Source organism: Pagrus pagrus, assembly GCF_965226575.1.
Source record: "Pagrus pagrus genome assembly, chromosome: 11".
Taxonomy (NCBI): Eukaryota; Metazoa; Chordata; class Actinopteri; order Spariformes; family Sparidae; genus Pagrus; species Pagrus pagrus.
In genome coordinates this window covers 21,540,563-21,567,391 of record NC_140195.1, presented here as the reverse complement: position 1 = coordinate 21,567,391, position 26,829 = coordinate 21,540,563, and the positions used below count along the sequence as shown (strand labels likewise).

Genomic DNA, 26,829 nt, shown 5'->3' with positions numbered 1-26,829 from the left:
ACTAACAAAGACACTATTACAGACCAGAAGAAGATACTGTGGGGTGTGGTGTCTGCTCAGCTCAGGCCTGTAGAGCTCCATCAGAGATCTACACTGAAGCACCAGAAGGTGCAGAGCCAGAGCAAGTAGGATTATGAAGGATCCTCATCAACGCAGCAATATACTACTGAAGCTTCTACGCTCAGGAAAGCTCCTCTGTAGTCCAACACACAGGGACTAAAAAACAAAAGCTTCTTTCCTCAGGCCATCAGGGTGGCGAACTCTGATCTCTGACCCCCGTACATCCTCAGCCTCATCTAGCAGATCGTACTCGTCGAATCCTTTGCACTGCAGTTTATTGTAGCTTGCCTATCTCCACACTGCCAATACACCCTTTTACATTTTAAAACTTGTAATATATATATTGTTTATCTTTCTGTTTTTTTACTATAATCCTAATTACTTTTTTTCATTGCACACTAGTCTTTAAGTGACTTAGTGACAGATAAAACCTTTGAATCTTGAAAATGGTGGTCAAGAGGATGTGAACATGGCCATGGTTTCTGTATGCCTCTCCACTGTGCACTGGGTACTTCCTCGCAAAAAAAAGTTTAGAGGAACAAATTGTAAAACTTCACATAATCATTGAGACTCTCATGCTGTGAGAGAAGTCTGTCACTGGGATTGTGGTTATGTGAAAATTTGCGACTCTCCTGGAGGTGACAAACTGTCTGTTATGAGAAAGTTGTTGCAACGAACCAATGCAGGATTTTACCACTACAAACTAAGTTGTAAAATGAAACTAGCTGTATGTAGTGACTAATAGTTAAATATCTTCCCTAAAGAGATGTGATACAGATGGACTTCATTTTTACATTTAAGTCTATGAATCTTCCTATTTTGTCATAGAGCACGTATCACCTTTTAAACAGCCCACGTGATGCCTTGTTAAAGCAAGGTTTCCTTCAGCTCCACTGAATCAACAGCCTCCTCTGCTTACGTCCAGAGAAATGAAAACACTTTCATAAAAGAAAACTGTATCAAGAGACAAGAATCTACAGTCATGGGCGTCTCTGAAGATGTATAGGCATAGCAGTGCTTTAGGTTACTCTCAACGCAAGTGTTACCCATCTTATTTTGGTGTTAGCATGTTACATTTGGTCATTAGTACTAAACAAAAAGGACAGCTGAGGTTTATAGTAATACATCATTAGTTTTGCAGGTATTTAGTCATAAAACAAAGTAGTGCACGTCAAAAGTTGATCTCATGATGGCCGAGAGAAAAGGGAGCAGATTGTCAACATCATTAGGATTAATCCCCTGAGCAGGATGAATAGGCCTATTTATACAAAATGTCATGGCAATCCATCCAATAGGTATCACTAAAACTTGTTATTTTTCCCAGACACTGCTGACCATGTTGTTTTCCTATCATTTGCATAATTGTATTACATCTATGTGCTTGGAAAATGATAGTCTGCCTTGTGTAACGGTTATATGAGAGGTTTTCTGCCTTTAGGAAGTCTTTAGGCCTTTAGGAAGTCTCTTAATATAACACGGACAAAGGCTCAGTACATCCTGCTGGACAAAAAGGATCTTGCATAAAATCTTACATGTGGCTGTCTTTAGTTAAATCTTAGTAAAGTTCATGTTTTCACTTTTCACAAAGTTCACTTTTGGTTTCACACAGGACATGAACAGCAATGCAAGCGACGAGAACGTGCATCAGGCACAACAACACTCTCGGGAGCCACACCGAGGTCAAATACCAAAGTTTATATGTGGAAAAGCCATATATTCCTAAACTCACTAATAAATCCGACTTTATATATTCACATCATGGTATTTAATCAGAGCAACATAAAAAATCTGAGAAGCATAACCAGCTGCAGATGTGTGTGTACATAGGAGCAAACATGGCATTTAAATCTCAATACCTTTGAGATGACGCGACAACTCTGAGAGTTGCTGTGTGTCCGCTCTGCCTCGCTTTCTGTGGCAAATCCTACCTCTTCATGCATGAATATATATTTTGTGGATGTCTTTTTATTCTCACATGAGAGAGGGAGAGTGTGTCAGCGTAATTCTGTCAGTGTGTTTGAGGCCATGTGCATGTAAACGGGTGCACGTAGGTGAATCAGCCAGGCGACCAGAAGCAGGCTAATCAGCTCCCATTAGCCTGAGTTCCCATTGGTCTTAATAAGATTAATGAGGGCCGGAGAGGCTGAGGATGTGCTGCTCGTTTCTTCAGAACACAACCACAGGCTGTATAACGCGGCCACCAACATCGTCACCATTAGTGCTCTTCTTCTTCTTACACGGAGACTAATGGAGGGTTTTTCTTCAACCCATAGCATCTGCCTTCTGCTGCTTAAGTCCTTTTACACTCATCTAAATATATAATATATTCTAAGCTTCTCTGAAAATCACATTTAAAAAGTAAAGTAGGATTATCATCACACACACACAGGCAGGAAGTACAGCCTGTTAACAGAGGAATTAGGTCTCCTTTGCACAGCTGTCTCCCTCTCTGCATGTTATATTCATGAGAAAAACTGAAGTGGTTATATTATGGATGCTTCAATGGGACGTTAATTATCTTCCCATCTTCTGTCTGGTCACTGCAGGTGAGAGCTGCGCATTTTCCACAAGTATGAAGGTTTGAGGATCAGATTCGACACACCAACTTGGTAAAATACAAGTACGTCAAAAAAAAGATGCAATGTTTTGAAAGTTAACAGCTAATTTTAAACACAAAATCACTTGGTTAGAGTTCAGAAAAGATCATGTTTGGGCTTAAAAATCCTGTTTTGGTTGCTACAAACACAGCAGGAAATGTCCTGACTTCCTGTAAAAAATACCAGTTTTTTTGTTGGCACCAACATCGCTGTAAATTGTCCCACTGTCTCCTTAAAAATGTCCAGTTATGTCATGTTTACAAATGTTAAAATCCATAGTCCCTCGTAAAAAATATCTAGTGATAGCTACAGTACAGATATTGAAATGCAGTCTTGAACAGTGGTCACTGGCTTGGCTGCCCTACCGCTTAACTCCACCACTACATATATAGATATTTTACATGAGACATTAGGACATTTCCAGCCATGTTTGTGGCAACAAAAGCAGGTATTCTAGGCCAAAATATGATCTCAATTAACTATGACTCATCTGTCGTCCCACACAGCTGCTACATACCTTGTTTCACGTTAAAAAAGCTCTCAAAGCTGTTGTAAGCTGTGTAAAAAGTCTGGGTTGATGCTGTTTATCTCTACAATAACTTCTGTTAAACTCTTCCAACAGAGAAAGGAACCAAGGAGGGTAGTATGACTGCCAATAATCCTACTTTTGTCCCGGAGCACACAGTAGGACAGTAGAGTAGAGCAACAGAAAGATGTGATTTAAATTGTCAGCCTCCCGCCTCTCTTCACTAGCATGTCTGCTTCCCTCATGTCTCTGCCTTTTGCCGTCCCTATTCCTCTGTCTGCCTCCCTCTTTCTCTCTGTCTGTTTCTGTGTTTTTCCCCCTTTCCCTCCCTCTATCTGCACATCTCGCTCATCTCCGGATACTTAAGTCTGTCCTGTGATATCAAGTTTGATGTAGAGATCTGGATACAGAGGAGAACACTGTAATTGCCACGGCCTAATTATTAAACTCTTATTTAATGGGGAGGAAGTCAGCCTGAGTTGCACAGACGTCCTCAGCTGAGTTTAATCCAAAGGATGATCAGCAAAAAATCAGGGTAGAAAGCATGATGAAAAGTTCAACCTGTACAGTAGATGTGGTCAAAGACAGGTTAAAGCTGACCAACGACTCAGTTAAAGTTGTTGTATAAAGGCAACCTACTTTAAAAAAAGAGAAACATAACCTTTTTAGATGATGGCGGATAGTTAGTCTCTTTTTATCACAGCAAGATGAATTGTGTAAAAATCTTCTCTGATGTCACAAGGCTGTAACACAACTAGATTAGACCTGTAGAAATATACATTTTATGTTTCATTCCACCAAAATAAGACACCCTTTTGCCAAATCTTTGTAAAAAAAAAAAAGAAACAGGAAGCAAACACTCCACAGTGAGAAATCTTGACACGTTAGCGATGGATTTACTTTTTCACTACACCGCTAGAACCACTTAAAGAATATTATAGTTTACAGAAAGGCACAGATATTTTACATTTATCAAAGTTTGATACACTAAAATAAATAAACAAATACATAAATAAATAAATGCTGTGGTGAATCCAGCCACATTGGTACACTTAAAAAAAATAATTTACTTAAACAGTGAAAGTATTTTAATTACACCAAGTACACTTTTCATCTAATTTAATCACATAGGTTCAATGTAACTGTAACTTTATATGTAGAGTCAATGTAAATAAATTAATGAACTTCATCTGATTAAATTAAAGTAATGCAGATTTATAATTGAACCCCATGTGTTTTTTTAAGTTGTACATATAAAGTCAAGGGGAACTTCCACTCAAACATAATGCGTGTTAACTATTCAAGTATTAAATATAAAAGTAATGCACCTAAATGTGTTAGTCTGTCTCCTGCATATATCACACATCTAACTTCTCACATATTTTTCTTTCGAAACAAAAAGGCAAAATACATGCAGGGTTTGCAACCATTATTGGATCATTTGACAGAGAATAACAAAATAAAAGCCAGAGTCATCAAAGGTTTTGTGTTTGACTCCATGTTCATTACTGTTTCTCTTCTTTCTATCACTGCTCGCTCTGTGGCAGCATCAGTCCAGACTTATCGATGGTGCAGCAGCCGAGTTCGGTGTGCCTTCTCTGTGCCTTCCTGCTCTCTCTACTGGTTTTCCAATTAAGCCCATACTAGCTAGTGTCTATTTTTAGTCGTGGACAGTCATAATCCGGAAGCCAAAACAGCGGGCATGACCACAAACACAGTCAAAACAGCCAGCATCAGCACTGGCTGACCACCAAAAGCTATTCACTAATCCAGAGTTGGTATTAAGATTGAGGGCCAACACATCAGCGTCAGAGTTCAGCCTCGATGCAAAACAGTTGTGTGTTGGTTGATGTGACTTCATGGATCTACAGGCGTAAGTAAGTGATGTCACAAACACACAGAAAACACACAAAGCTGCTCATCATTACTTGAATTGGCAGTTCAGTGAGTTTAAACATGTTAATCATAGATAAACAGCAGGTCTCACTCAAAACAAAACACGAGAGAGTTCATCTTTCCTCTTCTTTCTCCTGCCTTAACATCACCTATCCTTTTCTCCTCCTCTTTAATCCTTCCCTCTCTTGTACCGCCCTCATTCTCCTCTCTCATTAGTTCCTCACCTACAATATTAACCTCTCCTCCTCTTCCTCCTCCTCCTGTCATTTCTTCATTCACACTCTCATTATCTCCTACTTGTTGTCCTCGCACTCATCTGCCCTCTCTTGACCACTCTCCTGCCCTCGCTGCTCTTTTCTCAATTTCGTGTTCCTCTCTTTCTTTCTCCTTGCACTCTCCGCTGCCTCTCGTCTCTTCTCTCCATCTTTTCTCTCTCCTGTTGAGAGCCTTCTCCTGGGATACTCCACAGGTCTCCATGGCCACAGTTGTCACAGCAGCAGGCTGTGCTGTATGTAAAATGAGGTGAAGGAGCAGCACAATGAATAGAAACACCCAGCTAGTTAAAATACATATGCACAGTACAGTAGTCTGCTTTCCAGGCTGACTAAAACAAGTTGATATTATCATATAAGTCTGAAACCCCTTGCCGGCTCCCTCTTCTCCTCCTTTCATTTCATATCCCAATTTTCAGTATGTGCAGGTCCTGGCATAGCAAGACAGCTCACACCATCACCGACGCTAGGAAGCTAACACTAGCAAGTAAGTGAGGGGAAAAACACAAACTTAAATACAAAGGGGCTGATTAGCTAACGAAACACAGGTGTACAGAGAAAACAGGCGGGGAAAAGACAAAGACAGGAAGTGGAAAGGAAAACGTTACACATAAGGATATAACCTACAAAATAAAACAGGAAATGACTAAACCAAAAACCCAAGTTCACTTATAATTTTCCGTTTCCTCTCAGTTTTCTGATGCTGTTTGACTTGGTTTAGGCAACAAAAATACTTAGTTAGGTTTAGGAAAACATTAAAAAAAAAATCCAAATAGTATACCTTTCATAATGTTTAAAAAACTTCACCCATGTGTGTATTTTTCTGGTCTTTATCTCACGAGTTGAAAATACCTGAGTTTGCAGTGCATCAGTTTCAATGATGGTCCTGGAGCAACATGAATAATAAAATAATGAAATTTGGTTATCATTGCATGTATTAGGATGCACCAGGAAGCTTTCCCCTTTATCCCCCCTGATAATGAATAACATGTTAGCTGAAGCAATATGTATAGAGTAGCCTATTTTTCTTTTTTTGTTTACATTTGACCCAAAGTCCTATTATTTCATCCATATTTATAAATTATTAATATATCGGATCAGTGTTCCCCCCATCCTGCATGTTTGAGATGTTTCCCTGCCCCAACACACATGATGCAATTGAATAGGTCGTTATCAGCAAGTCATTGTTTACAATCAACAAGCAGTATGGCAAATATACTGCTTGTTGAGAGTTAATACTTCTGTCCGATTGACCCTGCTCTGATCACTCTGAGCATTTTCTAGTGTACTTCTTATAAGTTTGATGAACGTGTGCCCCGTCATGCCCGTTGCCAGTAAAGTTTACTTTAGTTTCAGCTAGATTTTACATGCAGAAAAACAATCTAGGAATGAAATCATTGCCTCTTTAATATCTTTATTGCAGCATCAACTGTAATATTGCAATGCTGACAGGCTTCTTCACAATAAAAGCCTCCCAGTCTTTCACTGATTGAAATCTCTGAATATAAAGTGGCAGCAGGTGGTGCTTGGTTTGTGTTAACAATAAAGCCTTGGATACAACCTTCATAGCACAATAAAGGACTGTGAACACAGAACAGTGTACATAAGTCATCTCCGATGTTATACAAGAGCCAGACGAAAAAGATTTCAGCCATGCAGACATGCTGCAGGTTGAAGTTCTTAACTCGCACAGCCAAACATCCTGCTGCAAAGGAGAAAACTGTTGTACGCTGCAAAGAGATTTAAGTTCTCATTTATCCCACACAGCCATAAACCTGCTTAGCTGTAAAAGATAATCTCCTCATCACATTTCCTGTTCATTCAATCTACTGCCACTTTCATTATTCATATTGAACAGTTTGGTTCCATTAATATACATTTGTCATCTGAAACACGGAGCTTCTACAGACCTGAAGTGAAAGGTTTGCTTTGTTTCACTCAGGTTACTTTTTCAAGGGATGATACATGATTCTGATTAATCCAGACAGTAAAAACAATAGAGCCACAGTTTGGAATTATTGTTGTTATCATAAAGCATTTTAACACATTTCTTGAATGTTTTTTTTTTTTATTATTCATTACTACTTGTTGCTATTTCTATATTGAAAAAAAAAACCTTGAAGTAAACGTAAATATGTAAGACAGATATTTATATCAAACAACACGTGGTTGTTGCCGGTTAAGGCAGGTTCAGGTGGAATCTTGTGCACTACTAACTTTTGCTAGAGTTTGTGCTTAAATGTGCATATAATTAATATTATTTGCTTCTTCTTTCTGGTCGTTTCAGGGAAATTCACTATTAGCTTTTACTCAGCTGATAGCAATTTGGGTCAAATCCAGCAGAACACAGTGCTTTTAGTCCCTTGGTCCGGTGTAGAAGGCTTAACACTGCCTTAATTAAGTACTGTGCTCTACTCTGCGGCTAATGTCTGGACAAAATGTGGTTTTGGAATATAAAACTTTAAAATTACAGTGTCTGTGTGTGTGCGAGAGAGAGTGAGAGAAAGGGTGTGTGTGCTTATGTGTTTGTGTCCCGAATTCCCTGCAGTGTCTGTCGCTGTCCCTGGGCCATTGGGTGCTAAGGAGTCAGCCCAATAGTCCTCCTGACATCTGGGCTTCTCTTACCCTGCGGCCTAAAAACCTTTAAAGCCCCAGGGCTCAGTTTAAAACACACAAACACTTGCATAACACTCAGACATGCCCAAACAAGTGTTTTATGCTCAAAAATGGAAAGGAAATCTCACAATCTGTTCCGGGAAAACAGCTGAAAAGCATTTTCTGATGAGTCTTTTGCGCTTACTCACTGAAACCAATATTTTTAGTCTTCTTCAATGAGAGTTTGTGTTCTTATGAACCTAATAGGCAGCATATTTGTGAGCATGTTTGCTGTAGTTATACAGAGAGTCTATATTTAACACATGATAATGATGAAGAGGAGTGACAGCTCAGAGAAGGAAGGAAATGACTCACAATGATGGGACTGCACTCTAATAAAGCTGCATGATCGCAGATGTCCTGAGGCTACTTCAACAGAGACTCCACAAACACACACACAAATTAGACAAACTAAGATTAATTTCCTAGAGACTTACCCTAACTATAGCCACTACTTGCCTAACCCTAACCTTAAACACTGACCCAAAAATCAGTTGTTTTCTAATCAAGGACACCGCTTTTGTTACCAATTGCACCACTTGTCCCAGTGATGAATCACTACACCACATCACAGACTAACTTCAACCAATCAGATCAACAGTAGGAGAGTGCTACAGCCAGTGGAGCCAGTTGGTGAGCAGTGAGTTTCAGGGTCGTTAGGGCCACTTGTGGGTCATTAAACCCAACCCGCCTTCATGTGGGTTGCTAGGGCTAGGTGAGCCCAGCTGTGAATGCCTGTTAAATGCACCTCGGCTCACCTGCATTCTTTCTAATGGCCACCAGGGGGCAAATTCACTGGTTTCAGAAAGAAGTCCTATTGTATGTAAGCTTATGAGAAAATTACCCTACTTTATTTATTACCTCAGTAAACTGTTTCCTTATAAGTTTATGGTCTCAATCACTATAGTTACAAGTTTTCACATACAGTATGATGTTCATTTTGTAAATTCTGGTCCCGATTATAGTAAAATAGACAATAAAGCAGGGTATGCTTTAGGGCGTGGCTACCAGAGCTCCACCCTCTCATCCAAATATGGTCACATTTTAGCGCCAAAAAAACTACAATCGCAACAGCCATAATGCCAAACTCAATGCTGGGTATGTACTTGCATGCAAAGAACTCATCAAAAGGATCAAAATTCATCAGATGCCATGATTTAATTCAGTTTGTGTGCTGCATCCAGACACACCAGACACACACCCCTAAAGCATGAAGCTGCTGTTGACATTTCATAAGACACACAGACACACACACATACACACATAGACCTGACAAGTGGAAAGTGAGTGAGCTTAAACAGAGTGTAAACCAACAGGGAAATCAAAGCTTTAAGAAAATTAACTATGGTCTTCTTCACACTATCCCACCCACTCTCCATCCTTCTTCATCTCTCCATCCATACATCCATCCATCCCTTATTAATGCTGCAGGTTTCTGCCAATCTGGTCAATCACGAGGCGAGCCTTTGGATAATAATCAAAAGTCTCTTCATTGAAATTTAATCAAATAACAAAGACACATCTTTATCATCCAGTCACATTATGTAGAGTTAGTTTGCTTCAGTTCATCCAAGACTTATTTTCTGCTTATAATGAACTAATTTTAGCACCGGTTCTATTTCTGTTGAAGGCCAGTGTGTGGGCAGTGTTATCACTTGTTATCTGATCACAGCCTGTTGGTTCATTCTCTTCCCTTTGCGGGTACAAGCAGTGGAACACCAAGTGCCATTTGGTGGAGAAACAATGTGAAGACTTGATTAAAAAGTTTCACAACGACTATGTGGATAAAAGCTTCTCTCACCATGCAATTTTACACCACAAATTCAGTTGTTACACTTTTTTTGCTTTTATATTAGATATTACTGTATAAACTATATACAAATGTTCAATTTAATTTATATTATGTATACTTCATGTTTTATTAATGTATAGTCTGTGTGCATTGCACATAAAATTCTATTATATACTTTATTAAATGATCTATTTTTTTGTCTTTTTCTTTTCTTTTATTATCAAATTGTTCTTGTGTGAAAATGTGTAAAATTCTAACATTCTTGGTAATTTTCATATCTTAATTTAAATTGAGTTATGTTTTGTTGTTGTTGTTGTTGTTGTTGTTGTTGTTGTTGTTGCTTACAATGTGTTTCTTTAACTTCCAATGCCAGCATTTTTAAATTACCTCTGTCTGGGGCTTGGCGATATAATAATATTGCAATATTTTAAGGCTATGTCACAATAAACTGTATAGTCTCATATCACATTACAGATACAAAACTAAAATATTGCCCAGCTCCTAACTTAGCTTCATCATCTGTGCATGCATGGTTAAAGTTAGGGAAGGATTGTGTTTAATACACTATTGCTAAGGGATGGGGTTACACAACTAAAACACTAAGATTACCCAAAGATTGTGGTTACGGTTTAAAAAAAACAAAACAATGTAAAGGCAAATTCTAATTGCAGATCTGTCAAGGGACATACAGCTCCTTGTATGAAAGTCAAACTCACCGCACACCCGTCCACCACCCAAATTTTTATCTGAGCATTGGACATAAATCATGACTGACAAAATTGCCTAATATGGATGTAATTTCTAAGGATAATGTGCTGACTGTTAACAGTCCTGATTCAAGTCGTAAAAATGTTCCAATGTTTATAATAATCTGAAAGAGAAGAACAAACAGCGATTTACGAGATAGATGATTTAAATACTTTAACACCAAGCACTGTATGATTTGATCTCCTGACCGTCAACATCAACTGAATGGACTCATACGATCCATATGTCTATTGAACCCCAAACAACTGACACTTGGCAGGAATGTAACACTTGACTTTGAATAATACAGTAAATGGTTACTACTGCATTTAAAAGTCTTTTTATAAAAACACAGCTTAGTATTCAAACATGTACGACACACACACAGACACACACACTCACACACACCATCCAGACTTTCCTGTGGCTGTCAATGAAAGGGCATCACCTCCTATACTGCAGACGCCTACATCTTTCCTTACACCCACCTACACACACATACAGTACACACATGAAAAAAGACATTTCACTGGCGTACAAACAGACAGAAATTACTACAAAATGACAAACAGTGCAGATTGTGTGTGAGGATGTGCACACAGTGGGTTTTCTGCCCTGAAGGCTGACAACTTGCTAGGTCAACGACCAGTCACATGCTGCCGTATTCTGATCACCAATTCAATCAATTGATCCCTCGCTTTCACTCTCTCTCTCGGTTTAGATGCTTTATAATGTCAGCTGATCCCCAATACTGTATCCAATATGTCTGAAATCAGCATCAAAATAGGATGTTTATTGAATACATGTCACAGTATGGCAAAGGTAAAATTGTGTAAAATTATCAATGCAATGTTTTCCTATGTAAAATGTTTAACGATGAGGCCTGTCTGTTTCTGTCTTTCTGTACAAAATACATTCAAGCACACACTTGCAAAGGACAAGACACGATCACACACACCACACACACACACACACACACACACACTCACGTGCTTGACGGAGCAATGTGCTGCTTAGTGTGACTCTCATTTCCCTTCCTCTCTAAACCTTTAATCCCTGACGGAGGGAAAAATGACGCAACCTGACATTCTGTTCTCAGAGTCACACACACACACAAACATGCAGGCGGACAGAAAACACACCCCATTCATGATTGCAACACACACACGTACATGTATACACACATGTACACAGACTATGTGTACAAGTTATAGATCAACAGGCGTCCTGTACTGTATGTATAGATGCACACACGATAACATACACACACACACAGTTTGGGCACATGCGTTGTCCTCATTTTTTCAGGCAGTGAGGTCACAAAGATGCAATAAACAACACACAAAAACACACACACACACACACACACACACACACACACCATCATGAACCCACTCCTTTACTGCTGTTTTGTATTAACCTGCCCACCTTCCAGCATTCAGGTCTTATGATTGCTGTTACACAACCAACTCAAACATCTTTCCAAATCACAGCGAAGAGAAATGTGCAGACAAAAGAATCACTCTACACGATGTGACATTACATTACCTATGACACGAGCGCTGCTCTCTTAATGTGTTTGTTTTGATGGACTGTTGTCCAAACTACTTCCAAGATGCCAACACCGCAAACATGAGCTGCAAGTCTGAAAGATATACTCACATTATTCAAAACACTACTGCACCCACAACAACAGATAAGAATAAATGTTGGCAATGTGCATTTGTGTAAACCACAGATATGTTCGAACTTTAGATTTCTTTTATTTTTAAATGGTATCCTGCGACATTGTTTGACCATTTATGCTCTGGTTAGGTTTGGGAAAACATCATGTTTCCTGGAAATGCTCTGACTTCCTGTTCATAATATCAGTTTTGTCACCACAAAGAAGGCTGGAACTTGTCCTGAGTAATTTCACATTTATAAAAGTTAAAAACACAGTTTCAGATTGCAGTCACTGGCTTGGCAGTTGTCTCTACTGTAAGTCCATCACCATTCCATCCGTCTCCAGACATGAAAGTCAGGTCATAAACATGTAACGTTAACATCATATGACACATTTTGTAGAAACGTCAATATGGAGCGTAGTCTATGACACGTACGAATCTGAACACATCAGTGGGTTGCAGAACGGTAATCCTGTCGCCTGGGATAGCACCTATAAAATGCATTTAATTTCATTTTCACTGGTCTGTGTACTGTGTGTACTAAGCACAACAGCATCTAAGTTAATTTGTCTCTGGAGGAGGCGGGGCTTTGTGGCCACTACAGCAGTGCATGTGTCAACTCGCTGTCGGAGGGGAGAGTGAAAAAACTAAACTAGTACTGGTGTATCAATACAATGAAAAGGGAGTATTGAAACCGTTATAAATATTCAGAATCAATATTAGTGATATTTCAACATTTTTTACACACAAACATGTCCTCTTACATCCAGGGAACAAGTACCAGGGCATCTCTGCAGCACTACAGGACTTCATTATCATGCTGTTTGGCTCCAAATTTTACCTTCATCAAAAAGTTGCAGCATCTACGATTTGGATATTGCACTTGGCCATATTGAGATTTTGATAAAAGTTAGATTATTTGCTCTAAATTACTAAATTTCTCCAGTAAAATGAAATTAAACAGGGCTTATATTGGATTTATGCCTGGAACTAATGTGAAACAAAGGGCAGTCTGCTTGACAACCACACCTGGCCAATAAACCCACAGGGACTGTGGACAAGACCATTCAAAACTGGAGCTGAAATTAAGCTAAAAACCTGAAAAGAATTACCATGGAGATGTCATGAAAGGTGACGTCTGGATGTTTTCTGCTGTGTGCTTTGACTTGATGTCATGACGAAGCTCAGGCACAGTGAAACACCCCTGCTGCAGAGTCTGCCTATGGTTTTAATCTGAAAATTATGTGGCTTGTTACCATGCTTTCCACTCCGATATCCAACCCTGCATTAGCTAAAAGATTGTTTACCCTCTGATCCCTGACTCATGCTGTCCATGGGAAGACTCACCCACATGCAGAGAAAATGGACTCTAAAAGTGAGGACTGAATGCAACCAGTCAGGTTAACTGGGTACACTGGGAGACTTCATCTTATTATATTGTGAGGACGTTTCAGAGTGTAGAATAAAAGCTATTCAGCTTGTAATGAACAGAAATACTCTTTTAATCGTATCTCTTTGTCTTCATTGTTGTTAATTATCCACAGATGATTATATCATTTTCAAATACCCTCATACAGCCCACACACCACAGCACACAGCACAATACATTTTCCTTATCACACCTTCTCTCTTCATTTCATGCCAGGTTTCTATATGTACAGAGGGTGCTCAGACAGAGCTCGGCAATGAGTCAACGTCTTCCTTCTGTATGAGCAAAGTGATCATATTATTCATTGTGATTCCCAATCGCCATGCAGACTACATGTTGCAATGTACGTTGCTGCAAACCACAGATTTGTTAAAACTTTACATTTCCTTATTTTGCAACTTGACGTTTCTTTAGGTTCAGTTTTCAATTGTATGTTGTGACAATGCTATACTGGTAACATTTAGGCCCATGGTGAAGAACATGGTGGTTAGGGTTAGGACCAGATCATGTTTTGGATTATAATAGCTGCTTTGGTCACTACGAACACAGCTGAAGATGTCTGAGGTCTCAAACATAACCAGTGGTTTCAGGCTTACACATGTTGAAACACAGTCTGGAACTGCAGTCACCGGCTTGGCAACCATCTCGCTTGTAACTCCTCCACTACTGCCTCCACGAAAGTCAGGTCAAAAACATGTGATGTGAACGTGATATGACACGTTTTGTAAAAATGTCAACATGGCGTGTAAATGTGATTGCCTATCACTTTTTACAAGGTACTCAGACGAAATACTCATTACAAAAAAACAGGAGTTAAATAGTTGTAAAGACAGAACAGCAATAAAAATATGTGTGAGAAGACGTATGAATAGAGACACAAATACAGATAAAATAAGAATAAAGTCATTCTTTTAACCATGTTTGAATGTATATGTTTAAGTAAAGACACGCCCAGTGGTCCTAAAATGCCGACACACTCTGCTCTGATCAGATTTACTCTTACCAACATGACCTTGTATATACCTCAGCTTATATACTAATCTTCACTAATGAATGCTATTGTTGCTCCGGTGGTTTAGCCGAACTGAATTTCACTGACAGTGCACGGGACTGATCACTGTGGGACAACCTCCTCTTACAGATGACGGTAGCATTGTGTGAACGCGTTTGTTATTCAGTTTGTAACCGATGTATTATTAAAAATGCTTTGTAGTGATTTGGGCATCGTCAGGATTAGTTTTCAGACTTAAAAACTCCTCAACAAGCAGCAGGTCAGACACTGAAAACTCATGCTGTGTGGCCAAACACTAATTTTAAAAGCGGAGTCCCGAAGATAACAAACTTGTCAGGCTTTGATGAAAATCTGAAACATGTGAGATTGTAAAAAGCAACCAACAGAATATTTTTGAGATTGAGAATGAAGATGTCATGGTGAAGATGGTAAATTAAATGTTTACATATTGCACTTTTAAATGGGCAGATGATATTGTCTCATATCAATCGCCCAAGCCCAAGAATTGTATCGAATCAAAATCGTATCGCGGCAGACTTTGTGATCTTGGCACATATCGTATTGTTTTCCAAAGAATCAATAAAATATTGTATGCTGATGAAACTGGTGATTTACACACCTAAAAAAACAGCTACACCCTCAATGACATATGGACTTTATATCATGATAGTATTGTCCTGTCAGTTCTCACTTAACCAACTGAGCATGTACACTTTAAGGTACATACATGCCTTTAAACTGTTCACTCACACACACACACACACACACACACACACTACCTACTACACATACTGTATATTCATATAGGACTCTTATGGGATTATGAGCCGATCAGCAGTGTATGTTAGTGAGCTAGCGGTCAAAGGGGCCGTCATAAGTCTGCTAAATCACTAACCGGCTTAATAGGATATTAATCATTCTCCACTGTGCACAGGAAGAGGAGGTGGAGGGGAGAGAGGAGAGAAAAGTAGGCGGGGTGTGTTAAATTGAGACAAGAGGAAGTGACAGAGGAGAGAAAACAGAGAGGAAAATGAGAATGGAAAGCGTAGGAAGAGACTGAGGCAGTTAAGTAGACAGAAAGACAGAGTCAGTTATCTGAGAGTAATGGAGAGACGAAGAGAGAGCAGGACACGAGAGTGTGAGCAACAAACAAAACAAAAGGTCACAAACAAGAAAAGATTCACACTGCAGGCCCCACATGATCCATTTCAAACGGCTGCTGGCGTGTTATATTTCAGGTGATGTTTGGTATACACACTAGTATTTCATGTGCAGTATCAACACGAGCTGACAGCGACCTCAGGAAGAGAATGCAGAATAACAAAACACATCACGTTATTTCATGAACTTGCACATCGCCTGCTTGTTTGAACATATTTCAGTTACGGTCGGTGGCTGAGAGTCTAAACTGAATGAAGAATCGACATTTATATTTCTTTCTTATGTTGTGTGTGTTTGTCCCCAGGCTAATGATGGCTCAATTTCACTCAAATAATGTGAATTTATTTGTATTTATGTTACAAGAGAGACCTCATTTAAAATAGAGTGTCGCAGGAATGAGTTGTAAAACCCTGAAATAAGTTCGCATTTTTACACTTCTGGTTCCCTCGTTTCAAAGTCAGTGGGGTTTTTGATTAAATGTCTGCAATAAGGTTAACATAAATATAAGAGATTTTAATTTTTTGTGTACGACATATAATGCGTAAGTAAATACCCCACATGTGAATTATAAAGTATTTATATCTCTTAAAAAAAGGCGGTTGCTAACAAGTGGCTAAATGAGACTACAGAGGTTGTCAGGGACGTTAAACGTCACCACACAGAACACACAAACACTCATCTACTCATTAGTCTGTCTTTACAAGCCAACAGCAATGTAGTTTGTTTATAGCCTAACAATAGCTTTTTACTTATAGCGATCTCATCTATGCTTCAAAAATCATAAAAGTGGTGTTCATCTGTGAAGATTATCTTGTTGACAATCCAAAATCCAATTCAAAAATCCCATAGGCATTTTGTCAAGGGGGCCAACCTTCTGGGTTAGAATAAAAAAAGTCTAACATCAAGAGTAAAGAAGTTCGTAGCTCAATCAGATACTGAGCAACTCTGCTTTGTTTGAGATGTGTGTTTTTTGGACATGATCCCAGAAAAATCAGTGTAATTAAATAAGCATAAAATGTTATTAATCTGGATAGATAGATAGATAGATAGATAGATAGATAGAGTCACATGTCAGTAGTCAACCACACTTGTAAGCCCTACATCTCTCTACCCATCCACCAATCCTCCCATCCATCTATCCGTCTCTCTCTCTACAACCTCCACTCATTTACTGACGACTAATCCACTGCCCAGCTTAATCCCTCAACCTCCACTCTCACACACACACACACAAATCATACACATGCACACTTTCTCTTTCCTGCTGAACACTCACAAACACTCTTATACATAAAATAAAACACATACTCAAATGCAAGATTACGCAGATCTCACAAACTCACTGCGAGCTGTGACGCGTCTTCACTGAAAACACTTATGAGTTCAGCAGCAGCACTAAATCATGTGTTCTGCTTGCATGAACGGGATCACCATTCATATTCAAAACAGAGACAGAGCCGCTGCAGCTGCTGCTACTTAGTAAAACGGCCTGGAAGGTGCAGGTTGAAGTGTAAGTAGAGGTCAAATATACATTTTTCTGCCTCTTTCCAAATCATCCCATCCATTTCTTAGATCATTTTCTGTACCATTCGTGCAGCCACTGGGTTCAGCTCAAGAATCAAACTGAAAACTGAAATTTGCAAACCAAAATTCAACGTAAAGAAGTGGAAATGTTGCTATTTGTTTTGTCATTGTTCAAGGTGTATTTGTGTGGTCATCCACTTGGCAGCTAAGTAATGCTAATTCATGTTTAATAGGCTAAAAGCACCATTGTATGGCAAGTTAAAAGCTGTAGCATGAGATAAAATGAGCTTAGCAGGTAAATCCACAGCTGACCCTATAATTCTGTAGAGTCACTGAAGTGGAAAGATATTATACTCATTTGAGGTGCATATGGTGCATATAATCTGACAAGAGAAAACAAACAATGAAACCACTTTACACCCGTTCTCATGGCTCCATGTGAACTAATGCAGTAGCCAAGTCCCCCAGCTGTCTGTTTCTCTTCCTCCTGCCCATCCTCAGCTCCGAGGAGCCGATCAAACAACACCTACACGCTCTCTAAAAAAGGATGAAGCAGGAGTTGTAGAAATACTACTATGGCGAGAGAGACAACCCGTCTCCCCAAGAGCTTGAATGAATTTAAAAACACTTGTGCGTGCATCAAAGTATTTGCATTTGGGCACCTATTATGGCCTCTAATATATGTCTGTTGTCGCACACAACTTCGCGTACAAAGCAACCAACTGAAGTAGTGCATTTAGCCATGTTGCTGCATGTCATGAGTGGTTAGAGAGGTTGCTATGGTCACACTCAAATTGAAATGCTGGTTTTCAGTGGAGTATTCCCTCTAAAGGACCACTTCATCCTTACAACCCCAATTCAAATACATCTAGGCTGCTGTGTAAAACATAAATAAAACAGATTATGTAATAATTTGCTAATCGTTTTTGACATATACTCAATTGAAAACAGTACAAAGACAATATATTTAATGTTTTACCTCATCAACTTCATTGATTTTTGTAAATATATGCATATTCTGGATTTGATGGGAGCAACATGTTGCAAACAAGTTGGCACAGGGGCAACAAAAGACTGGGAAAGTTGTGTAATACTCCAAAAACACCTGTTTCAATCATTCCACAGGTAAAACGGGTTCATTGGTAACAGGTGATAGTGTCATGACTGGGTATGAAAGGGCCTTCCTCGAGAGGCTCAGCTGCTCACAAGCAAGGATGGAACGAGGTTCACCACTTTGTGAACACGAGTGTATAAAGGATATCACTACATAAAATGTATTTTTACCTTAAAGTCCCATACCACAAGTTCACTCTTTCACACATTTGGTTACCAGTCTACCATCACGTATCTTCATGCATGTATTTTATTGTTGCATGTTTCAGCTAGTATCTAATGCAGCACACTGTTGTTATCTACAGTATATACAACAGTATGTATACATATTTCTGTTAACACTAATATCCTAGTTTTGCATGTCTTGTATTATGCCTCAGTGTTGCAAGTTTAAATAATACCTAATGGATAATATAATGGTGTCCTGGATGATGTTTTTATTGACATTAATATCCTCTTTTTTTACATTACTGTTTATTATTAGTGCTGCATGCTTAAAAATAATCTCAATGATTTTGTAATTCAAATGTTATCTGATTATAATCTCTTATAACAGCCCTTAGAACCTCCTCACTTCTGATTCAGAACATTACCAAAAGATATAGAAGACAATAATCAGACATTACTATTGAGAGTCCTTCTTCTAATTGCTAAGAAGATCTCCTGGCTAAGGCCACAGCCTCCCACAGTAACACAATGGAAGGATGTGTTTCATATGGAAAATATAACTGCTAGACTACAATTAAAAACAGATGTATTCCTGACTAAATGGTCCCCAGTTTATATATACCTTTTCAACTGATGCGATCAAAGAGACAGTAAAATGAGTTTTTCTGTGGATTCTTTGTGGGGGGTTTCTTGTGTTTGTGGATGTCTAACACAACTCATTTCCAGTTTATTTTCATGTGTTTATCCCCTGAGAATGGCGAGAACTGAATATGGACAATGAAAAGATGCCAAAATCCCTGGACTGTCTTTTAAGAACATTTATGTGAACACAATGACTGCACTGTTCAAATGCATTTGATAAAAGGAAATAAAAAATATATAAAATAGCCTCTTGGGTAACTCTGGTGCTTTTACAGCAATATTTATTAATGTGCAGCGTCCCTATTAAATAAAACAACAAATAAATAAATAAATGGCTGCCATTAAAATGTGCCAGAGAGTGTATTTATGGACTGGACTCAATTTTATATGCGATCAAATTCTGTGCTCCATATAAAATTATAGGAAAGATCAAGAACACTGAGACTCCACAGCCTGAAAAACTACACAATCTTCAGTATGTAAAACCACATATCAACAACAACACAGTACAGTCAGATCAACCCTTATCTCAGTGTTATCTGTCAGCCTGTTGTTAAAATATGACTAGTAATACAACACATTTTGAACAACTCCCACTGATACAAACAAATTGTTAGCATAGGAAAAAAATATCAACTAATGATAAATTAAAGGTGATTAGACATCTCATCTCTAAATACAGTGTGACATGTGACTCTTACATCCTCTCTCACAGAGCTGAGACACAAAAAGCTGCACAAACATTCATACTTTCTCTTTCACGCACACACACGCACTGTACATTGTGCCGTGAGTGATGAGCGTAGACTTGGACGGCGTGAATAATCCCCATCTGTTGAGGGAACATGCTACGTTTGTCTGTGTCCGTCTCTCACTCGCTCGCTCCACACACATGCAATAACGCACACACACACACAAACACACACACAATCCCCTATGTAGCTAAGAAGGTCCCTCGCCAGCCTGAGAGAAAAAAGCAAATGTTTGGACTGCATGAAAAAGTCCTCTGAGGACATTGCTACACTTACAGGATTAAAGTACTACTAAAAAAACTAAACTGCTCTTTTGGCTATAAAATCTCGAGCGAAACGATTTATAGCGAAGTGAACTGAATAGACACACAAATTTAGAGCAGAAGCTTTCCTTGTAGATATTTTTGACTTAACTACAGATAAGTAGGGCGAGCAGTACTGAGTTACATCCTCAGGAACACACTGACCAGCCTCGATCCAGCCGTATGGGTTCAGTATGGTTCTAGTTCGATCTTTGCTCCTGGACAAGAGACACCATCACTACAGCTGCTGGAGGGCTTTGTCACTTGAGCCTAAACATATGTTTGGCTATTGGCTGAAACAACTGATGCTCTCATTTTTTCTTTACAGAATATTTTCTTAGCATTTGTTTTAACAGCCAGATGTTACACAGAGTTACAGAAGTCACGATCAAATGTCAGATTAAGCATCATTTTAACTATTTGGGGATAGATGGCGGTTGGGATTTGGAGGTTAAACCTCCACCGTAACTTCCACTGAGCATGATGGACCTGGGTTTGTGCCCTCTTTCATCTTCTTACTCACCTTCTCTGTTGTTAACAGTCTAGTTGTGTTTGATTAAAACAGATGTGAACTGTTGGGACATGACTCCAAACAACATTCTGCTTCATACTGACACTTCACTCTGCCTTCTGGTCTCTGCTGGTTGCTTCCTGTCTCATTTTCAGTTGGTGAACGCACTAATAAACAGTTGACCTGGCTATTAAACTACACGCTGATGATGGTAGTTTGTTGGACTGTGATTACGAGCAGCCAAGGGGCAGTCAGCCACCGAGTTTTTACTCTGAGTTGGAGATTTTGTGAATAACTGACAGCTGTGATATCATCCTCTTGACGAAAAGAACTACATACAGAAAGTCTAAGTGTCGGCTTTAAAAGCCAATTAAGGAAGAAGCTATGTGAACTACTTGTTTGTATGTGCTTTCACTTGTTGTTGAGCATCTACACAATAAAAATAGCTAATTCAAGGTGTTTATATAGTATGACTTTAGGGCTAAACAATCTTGTCGTGTTCAAGTCAGAACAAATCAGAGGATATCCCTGTTCTGCCAACATTGTGTGAATGAGATAAGACAGGTAGTTAGCCACGAGCAAAATGTTCCTGATTCTGGTTATAAAGAAACACCCACTCAGGTGTTTCCTGTTATTCTGGCTGACTAAGACTCTGCTTGGATTTTTATGATGGAAATGAAGTAAACTCACCAGATGTCATGAATTTATGTGTGAGGGCGTCACTTTTGTGTTAAAAAGTGGAAAACATTTTCTTAATGGTCTACAACTTAAGCAATTTAAACATCAATGTAATGCGATGATCGTTTTAGGTCAGGGTAGATAATTACAACAGGGGAAAAAATACGTAATGCTGCATCAAAATTCTGATCAATTTTAAGTAAACATTACATTTTTTTAACAAATTATGCTTATAAATCTGATGTCCCCTGTGTCGCCAGTGTAAATGACACCTATGTTTAAAGAATGTAAATCTTTATAAGATGCAAAAAAAATAAACAAATAAAAACCTGTCAAAGTGCTTAAAACTGCCTCTGTGTTAGTTCCTGCTACAATAGCCACATTTTGCTATGATGACACACACAAAGACTCACAAGGTGAAAAGATTAGCAGCCCATGCTGTCGCAGCTGGTAACAAGACACATTTTCAACAAGAATATCATTCGAGTGTTGGATTCATACGTTGTCCTGTACTAAATGGTAATAACTTGTTTATAGTTTGATGCTGTCAAATTACACTGTAATTATGGAGGCACTAAAACATTTCATCTCTCACTGCCTCTCTGTCTTTGCACCTCCATGCTGCTCTCGCCCCACGTTGCTGTGACACACACACAGAGGGACGACCCGCTGGGCATGTGTTTGTTTATGCGTGCGCGTGTGTGTGTGCACCAGTAATTGTGTGTGTGCGTGTGTGTCAACAAAACAATGAAACCTGACACATCCATCCAAATATTGCCGGGAAAGCCCTCTGACGCAACCACACACGTCAAGCCTATCACACCCATGCAAAGGTGTTGTGTCTGGCCTTTGTGTGTAATCTGGCTGATGACAAACAGCGCCACGAGCAGCGAGCAGCGAGCAACGAGCAGCTCAATGCATGTGTGAGAAAAACTACTTTAACCTTGTTGCATATTAAGCAGGGAACATCTGCAGAGCCGCATGTGGAACAAAGAAATGTACAAAGCCATGAAGTTGTTAAGCCAGTTTAAACGTTACAAACACAGCAAATGAAAATCCATTCGTCCGCTTGAAATTGAGGAGGAAGCAAAAATCTAAAAGGTGAATATCTCAAAACTTGAGCAATAAAACCAAAGCTTTCTGCAAGGCTTGATACCACTAGAGACAAGTAAGAAAATATGTTCATCAGCGGCTTTGACAAAGTGACATTTTAAGACCAGTCAAGTGAGATTTTCCTGGTAAACTTTATGACTGCCTTTCTTTTTTCAAACAAAAGCAGGTGCGGCCCCATCAAGGACATGTAACATCAAGCCTGTTCTGACTGTCACTTATGAACCCTAACCAAACCCTCCAAATCCTTCTAACATGGTGATCTATTCCATCACACATGTACCTTCTACAACCACAGAGATACATACAGCAAACCCCAGTTTATCACTTCCATCACTAAGCCTTGTGTCCGCATTTTCCAGTTCCACTCACCAGTTCTTGGTTGGTCAAGTTGGAGTCGTCTCCGGGGAAGGGGATGTAGATGGCTAAGGCCACGCAGTTGGCAAAAATAGACAGCAGTATAAAGATATCAAATGGTCTGGAAAGAAGGAAAACTGTTAAGGAAAACAGTTATTTCAAAGAGAGAGATTTGAATAAAAAGCGTCAGAGTCTTCGTACACTTAAACTAATGTTAGAGGTGCTAATTTTAAATTGTGCATATTGTGTCCTTGTTTTAGCCCAGATGCTACTTTTTTTATTATAGCAAATAATAACAAGTTAAACATATCTGTTCAATGTAAACATTGTCAATGTGCCGCACCACCAGACTACAGAGGAGCTTCTTTCTTCAGGCTGTGAGACTCAGTTCATCCTCAGCACTCTGCCATAAAAAATCACTTTCATTTTATGACTTATCCAACTTTCCAGCCTACAGCTCATTCCATTGTTACGATAAAGTTATTGTCAATTGTTTCAAGTCAAAACTTAATTTATGAACTCCCCAGCCAGCCACCCACTAATCTATGAAGCAATCTAGCCAAGCCACCATCCATTCAACCACATCCTCTCTGGGCTAAAGGATACTTCCACTCCACCAGGCTGATGCAAGCCCTGCGGATCGGGTTGTTGAGGGTGAGGCAGAACAGAGCTCTGGGTGGCCTGCTGTTGGTGGATCCTCCCTGCTTTTTGCTTTTGGCGTACTGCTGCCTCTTCCTCTGCGCCAGTGAACCCGCAGGAGGTGCTCCAGTGGTGCAAACCGATGGGATTGAAGTCATGTCGGGCTTTGCGCCATCACCCTGTGCTTGGCGAGCAGCGTTAATGGCAGCATGCCAAGCAAGAACCGGGGCGACACCAGTCCCGGTGCCACCAGGGCCCTGAACGCCGCTGTTGGCCCCAAGGAGGCCAGAAGGGGAGCCGACGGGTTTGCCGGTGCTGGGCGGGGCCTGCAGGGGCTCTGTTGAATGGAGCTGGTGCAGACGGGTTTGGGTTTCTGACCAGAGAGCTGAGGCGTCAGTGGTGGGAGTGGTCTTTCTGTTGCTGGCATACTGTGCCCCTGGAGGGAGAAGGTGGGAGACAGAGACAAAATGGTTATAATATCTTTAAGCCGTGAGTGTGAGTTTAAACAAAAACATCTGCAAACACTTTCATTTTCAGGCAAATTTTTATCTTTATATACTTTTCACACTATAATGTGCTTGGATAAATTGATGACCACAGAAACCTGTGAAGAAGAGTACACTAATTATTATGTTTATGTATAAAACGTGCAAATATCTTGTTATAATGTGAAATGTTTTATGTTCTTGCAACAAATTATCACATACTAACCTGATAACAAAATTAAAAGCATATTGTTAAGATAGGAAAATAAGTATAATAAGTTTGTATTTCATAATAATGTGAAAATATTTTGTTATAACGGTTAACTTTTGACATTAATAATGCGATGCTTATCAATTTTTTTCTTTTTCTGTTTTGGCAGCATTACGCTTCAACACCACGCAACAGCTAATGTTGTTTCAGTGCAGTTCAGGAAACTAGCTAGCTTTTTATAGCGTGATTGCCTGAGCCAGTGCTGTCTGCCACTGTGCTGTTTATGAAGCAACCACAGGGCGGCACGAGAATTGAGCATTTTCCAATTTTACACATGGCAGCTTTAAAATTAACAACTAAATATTATACGTGTCATATAACAGAGTTGATGTCATACACAGCTATAACTATTTTGCGATAGGCGAAGAAGGACAAAAGGCTCTCCAGACACATTTGTCAGTGCATTCAAGTGGTTTTAAGTATAACACTCATGTAACTACAGCCTGTGCTTTACACAACAAAGTGGGAAGAGAAGCAAAGAAACAGACACTGGTGAGTTTGATTTTCTCAGTACAGAGTGATCACTCGCTGCGAGTGTGAAGGCACAGTCTGAATTTTAATTTAAAATGACAAGTTTTACATTTCTGTGAGCAGAGAGGTGCCAGAATTTAATTTGGGCAAAGTGGAAAAATAAAAACAGCTTCAATTATGTGACTGGAGATACTTATTTTGTAATTTATGCCGGTAAGAGCAGTGTGATGTTGCATTAAAAACCTGCCCTGTCCTAAAAATCTGTCCACCAGGACAAAGGAAGATGAAGGCTGAACTGGAAGATGTAGAAATAAACTGGGCAGGAAAGTGAGAAGAGGAATCGGGGGGAGGAGGAGGAATTGGTTTGAAGGGAGTGTGGAAGAGACAGAGAGAGAGAGGACAGCCTGCATGAATGAGAGAGACAGAGAGAGTCATTAAAATCAATGCAAACCACGAGTGAAAAAGACAGTGCCCTTGAAACAGTCGCTTTGGTTCAACCGCAGCTCTACAGCAGCATCACATCAGGGACTGCTGTCACAGTTAAAACCAACATTTCCGGACATCCAACTGAAACCGAACTCCCACTGGGATGATGAAACTATAAACTGATCATTCATCAGCAGTGTGTCTTAAAAGCATCCTCAGATTGAGTGAGAAACACACACACACAGAAAGATGAATGAACAGCTGGTGAATAGATGGCCAGCACAGAAAGATGGCACCAAATCTCATGTAGTTGTTACCAAAAATCTACTTATTTATTCATTTCTTTACTGTCAGGGTTGGTAATGTATCAAAAATAGTCAGTCTCAACTACCTGGCTTCAGGCTCACTTCCCTGCTGCTTAGAAAGGATGTTTCAACAACAATTCACAGTTTCTAGTCTGAGTGAGGAGGATGTTAAATCTGCAGGATCCCACATCCTAACATCACTGCAGGTGCAGAATAACAAGTCCAGTCTGTCATTTAATCACCATCACAGCCTGTCTTGACATCTCTGGGACGTAACAGGAATTATCCCACACATCTGTCACAGGTTGCTGGATAACAACTGCTGACTCTCAGCTGCTGTTCTCGACTTAACTTTGACCTGTGGAGGCTTTTTTAAAACAGTTGCTACGGTGTCTGTTTGGACCTCTTCTCGTTTAAAAAAAAAAAAAAAAAAAAGTTGATTTGGCGTCTCTCAGTTCATTCTGGATCCAGCGCATCCTCCACAAGCTGTCACATGGGTCCAAAGCGACCGCTTGACCACAATATTACACCAACTAGTCAACCATTTTTCGGAGAAACAACTCGTTTCCCAGCGGATTTGATGATGACTGCTGTCATGACAATCACGCAGCCAAGAACAAGCGCTTACAATGTTAATACTCAAATAAGTTGGACTGGGTCCTAGAGGCGAGACACGACTCGGAGCATATAATCACATAGAATAAACAGACGCCCGGAGAGAATAACCCGCAGGAGCGCTCTCGCCCCCTCTCCCGCAGCGCTCCAACTCTCCTCCTGCGCTCCACGCACACTGTTTTACCTTCTGACTGTTCATCTGCTTCTTGCATCCTCGAATCCACATTGAAAGGGTCCGTTTTAAATCCAACTCATCGTTGGAAGAAAAAAACATCCAGGAGGGTGTCGACGCGCGGGGGACTGAGGCGAGCCGTTAACCTGAATTATAAAATGTTTTCCCAGCGCAGACCCGGAGAGGAGCGCCAAACATTTTCGCCACATCCGGGTGCCTCTGCCTGCAGATTCACGGCGGATCCGAGAGGACGCGCTGACAGCAGCAGTCAATCCACTGCTGTCAATTATTCCCAGTGTGGCTGCGGATGGTCAGATGCGAGTTAGAGCGATCACAGGCTGCAGGTGACTGGAGTCAGACTGGATGTGCACCTGTTGCTGACCACTTCAGCGTCAGAACAGTCTGCCAGGGTTGGCAAATATTTGACAGTCAGACAGAGCTGGGGACTTAAAAACATTTTAAAACATCAGCCAC

General features: G+C 39.8%; 1 protein-coding gene across 4 annotated transcripts in view; it reads right to left on the bottom strand.

Annotated features, from left to right (window-relative positions):
* The window catches only part of cacna1db (calcium channel, voltage-dependent, L type, alpha 1D subunit, b), a 90,516-nt gene that overhangs the window by 62,920 nt on the left and 767 nt on the right, over positions 1-26,829 (bottom strand). For all 4 annotated transcript variants that reach the window (XM_084366584.1, XM_084366585.1, XM_084366586.1 and 1 more), the window contains exons 2-3: positions 23,578-24,046; positions 22,987-23,092 (exon numbers count right to left, since the gene is read on the bottom strand). In XM_084366584.1, the coding sequence (XP_084222710.1) occupies positions 22,987-23,092; positions 23,578-24,046 (575 nt within the window). The remainder of the gene's footprint in view (positions 1-22,986; positions 23,093-23,577; positions 24,047-26,829) is intronic.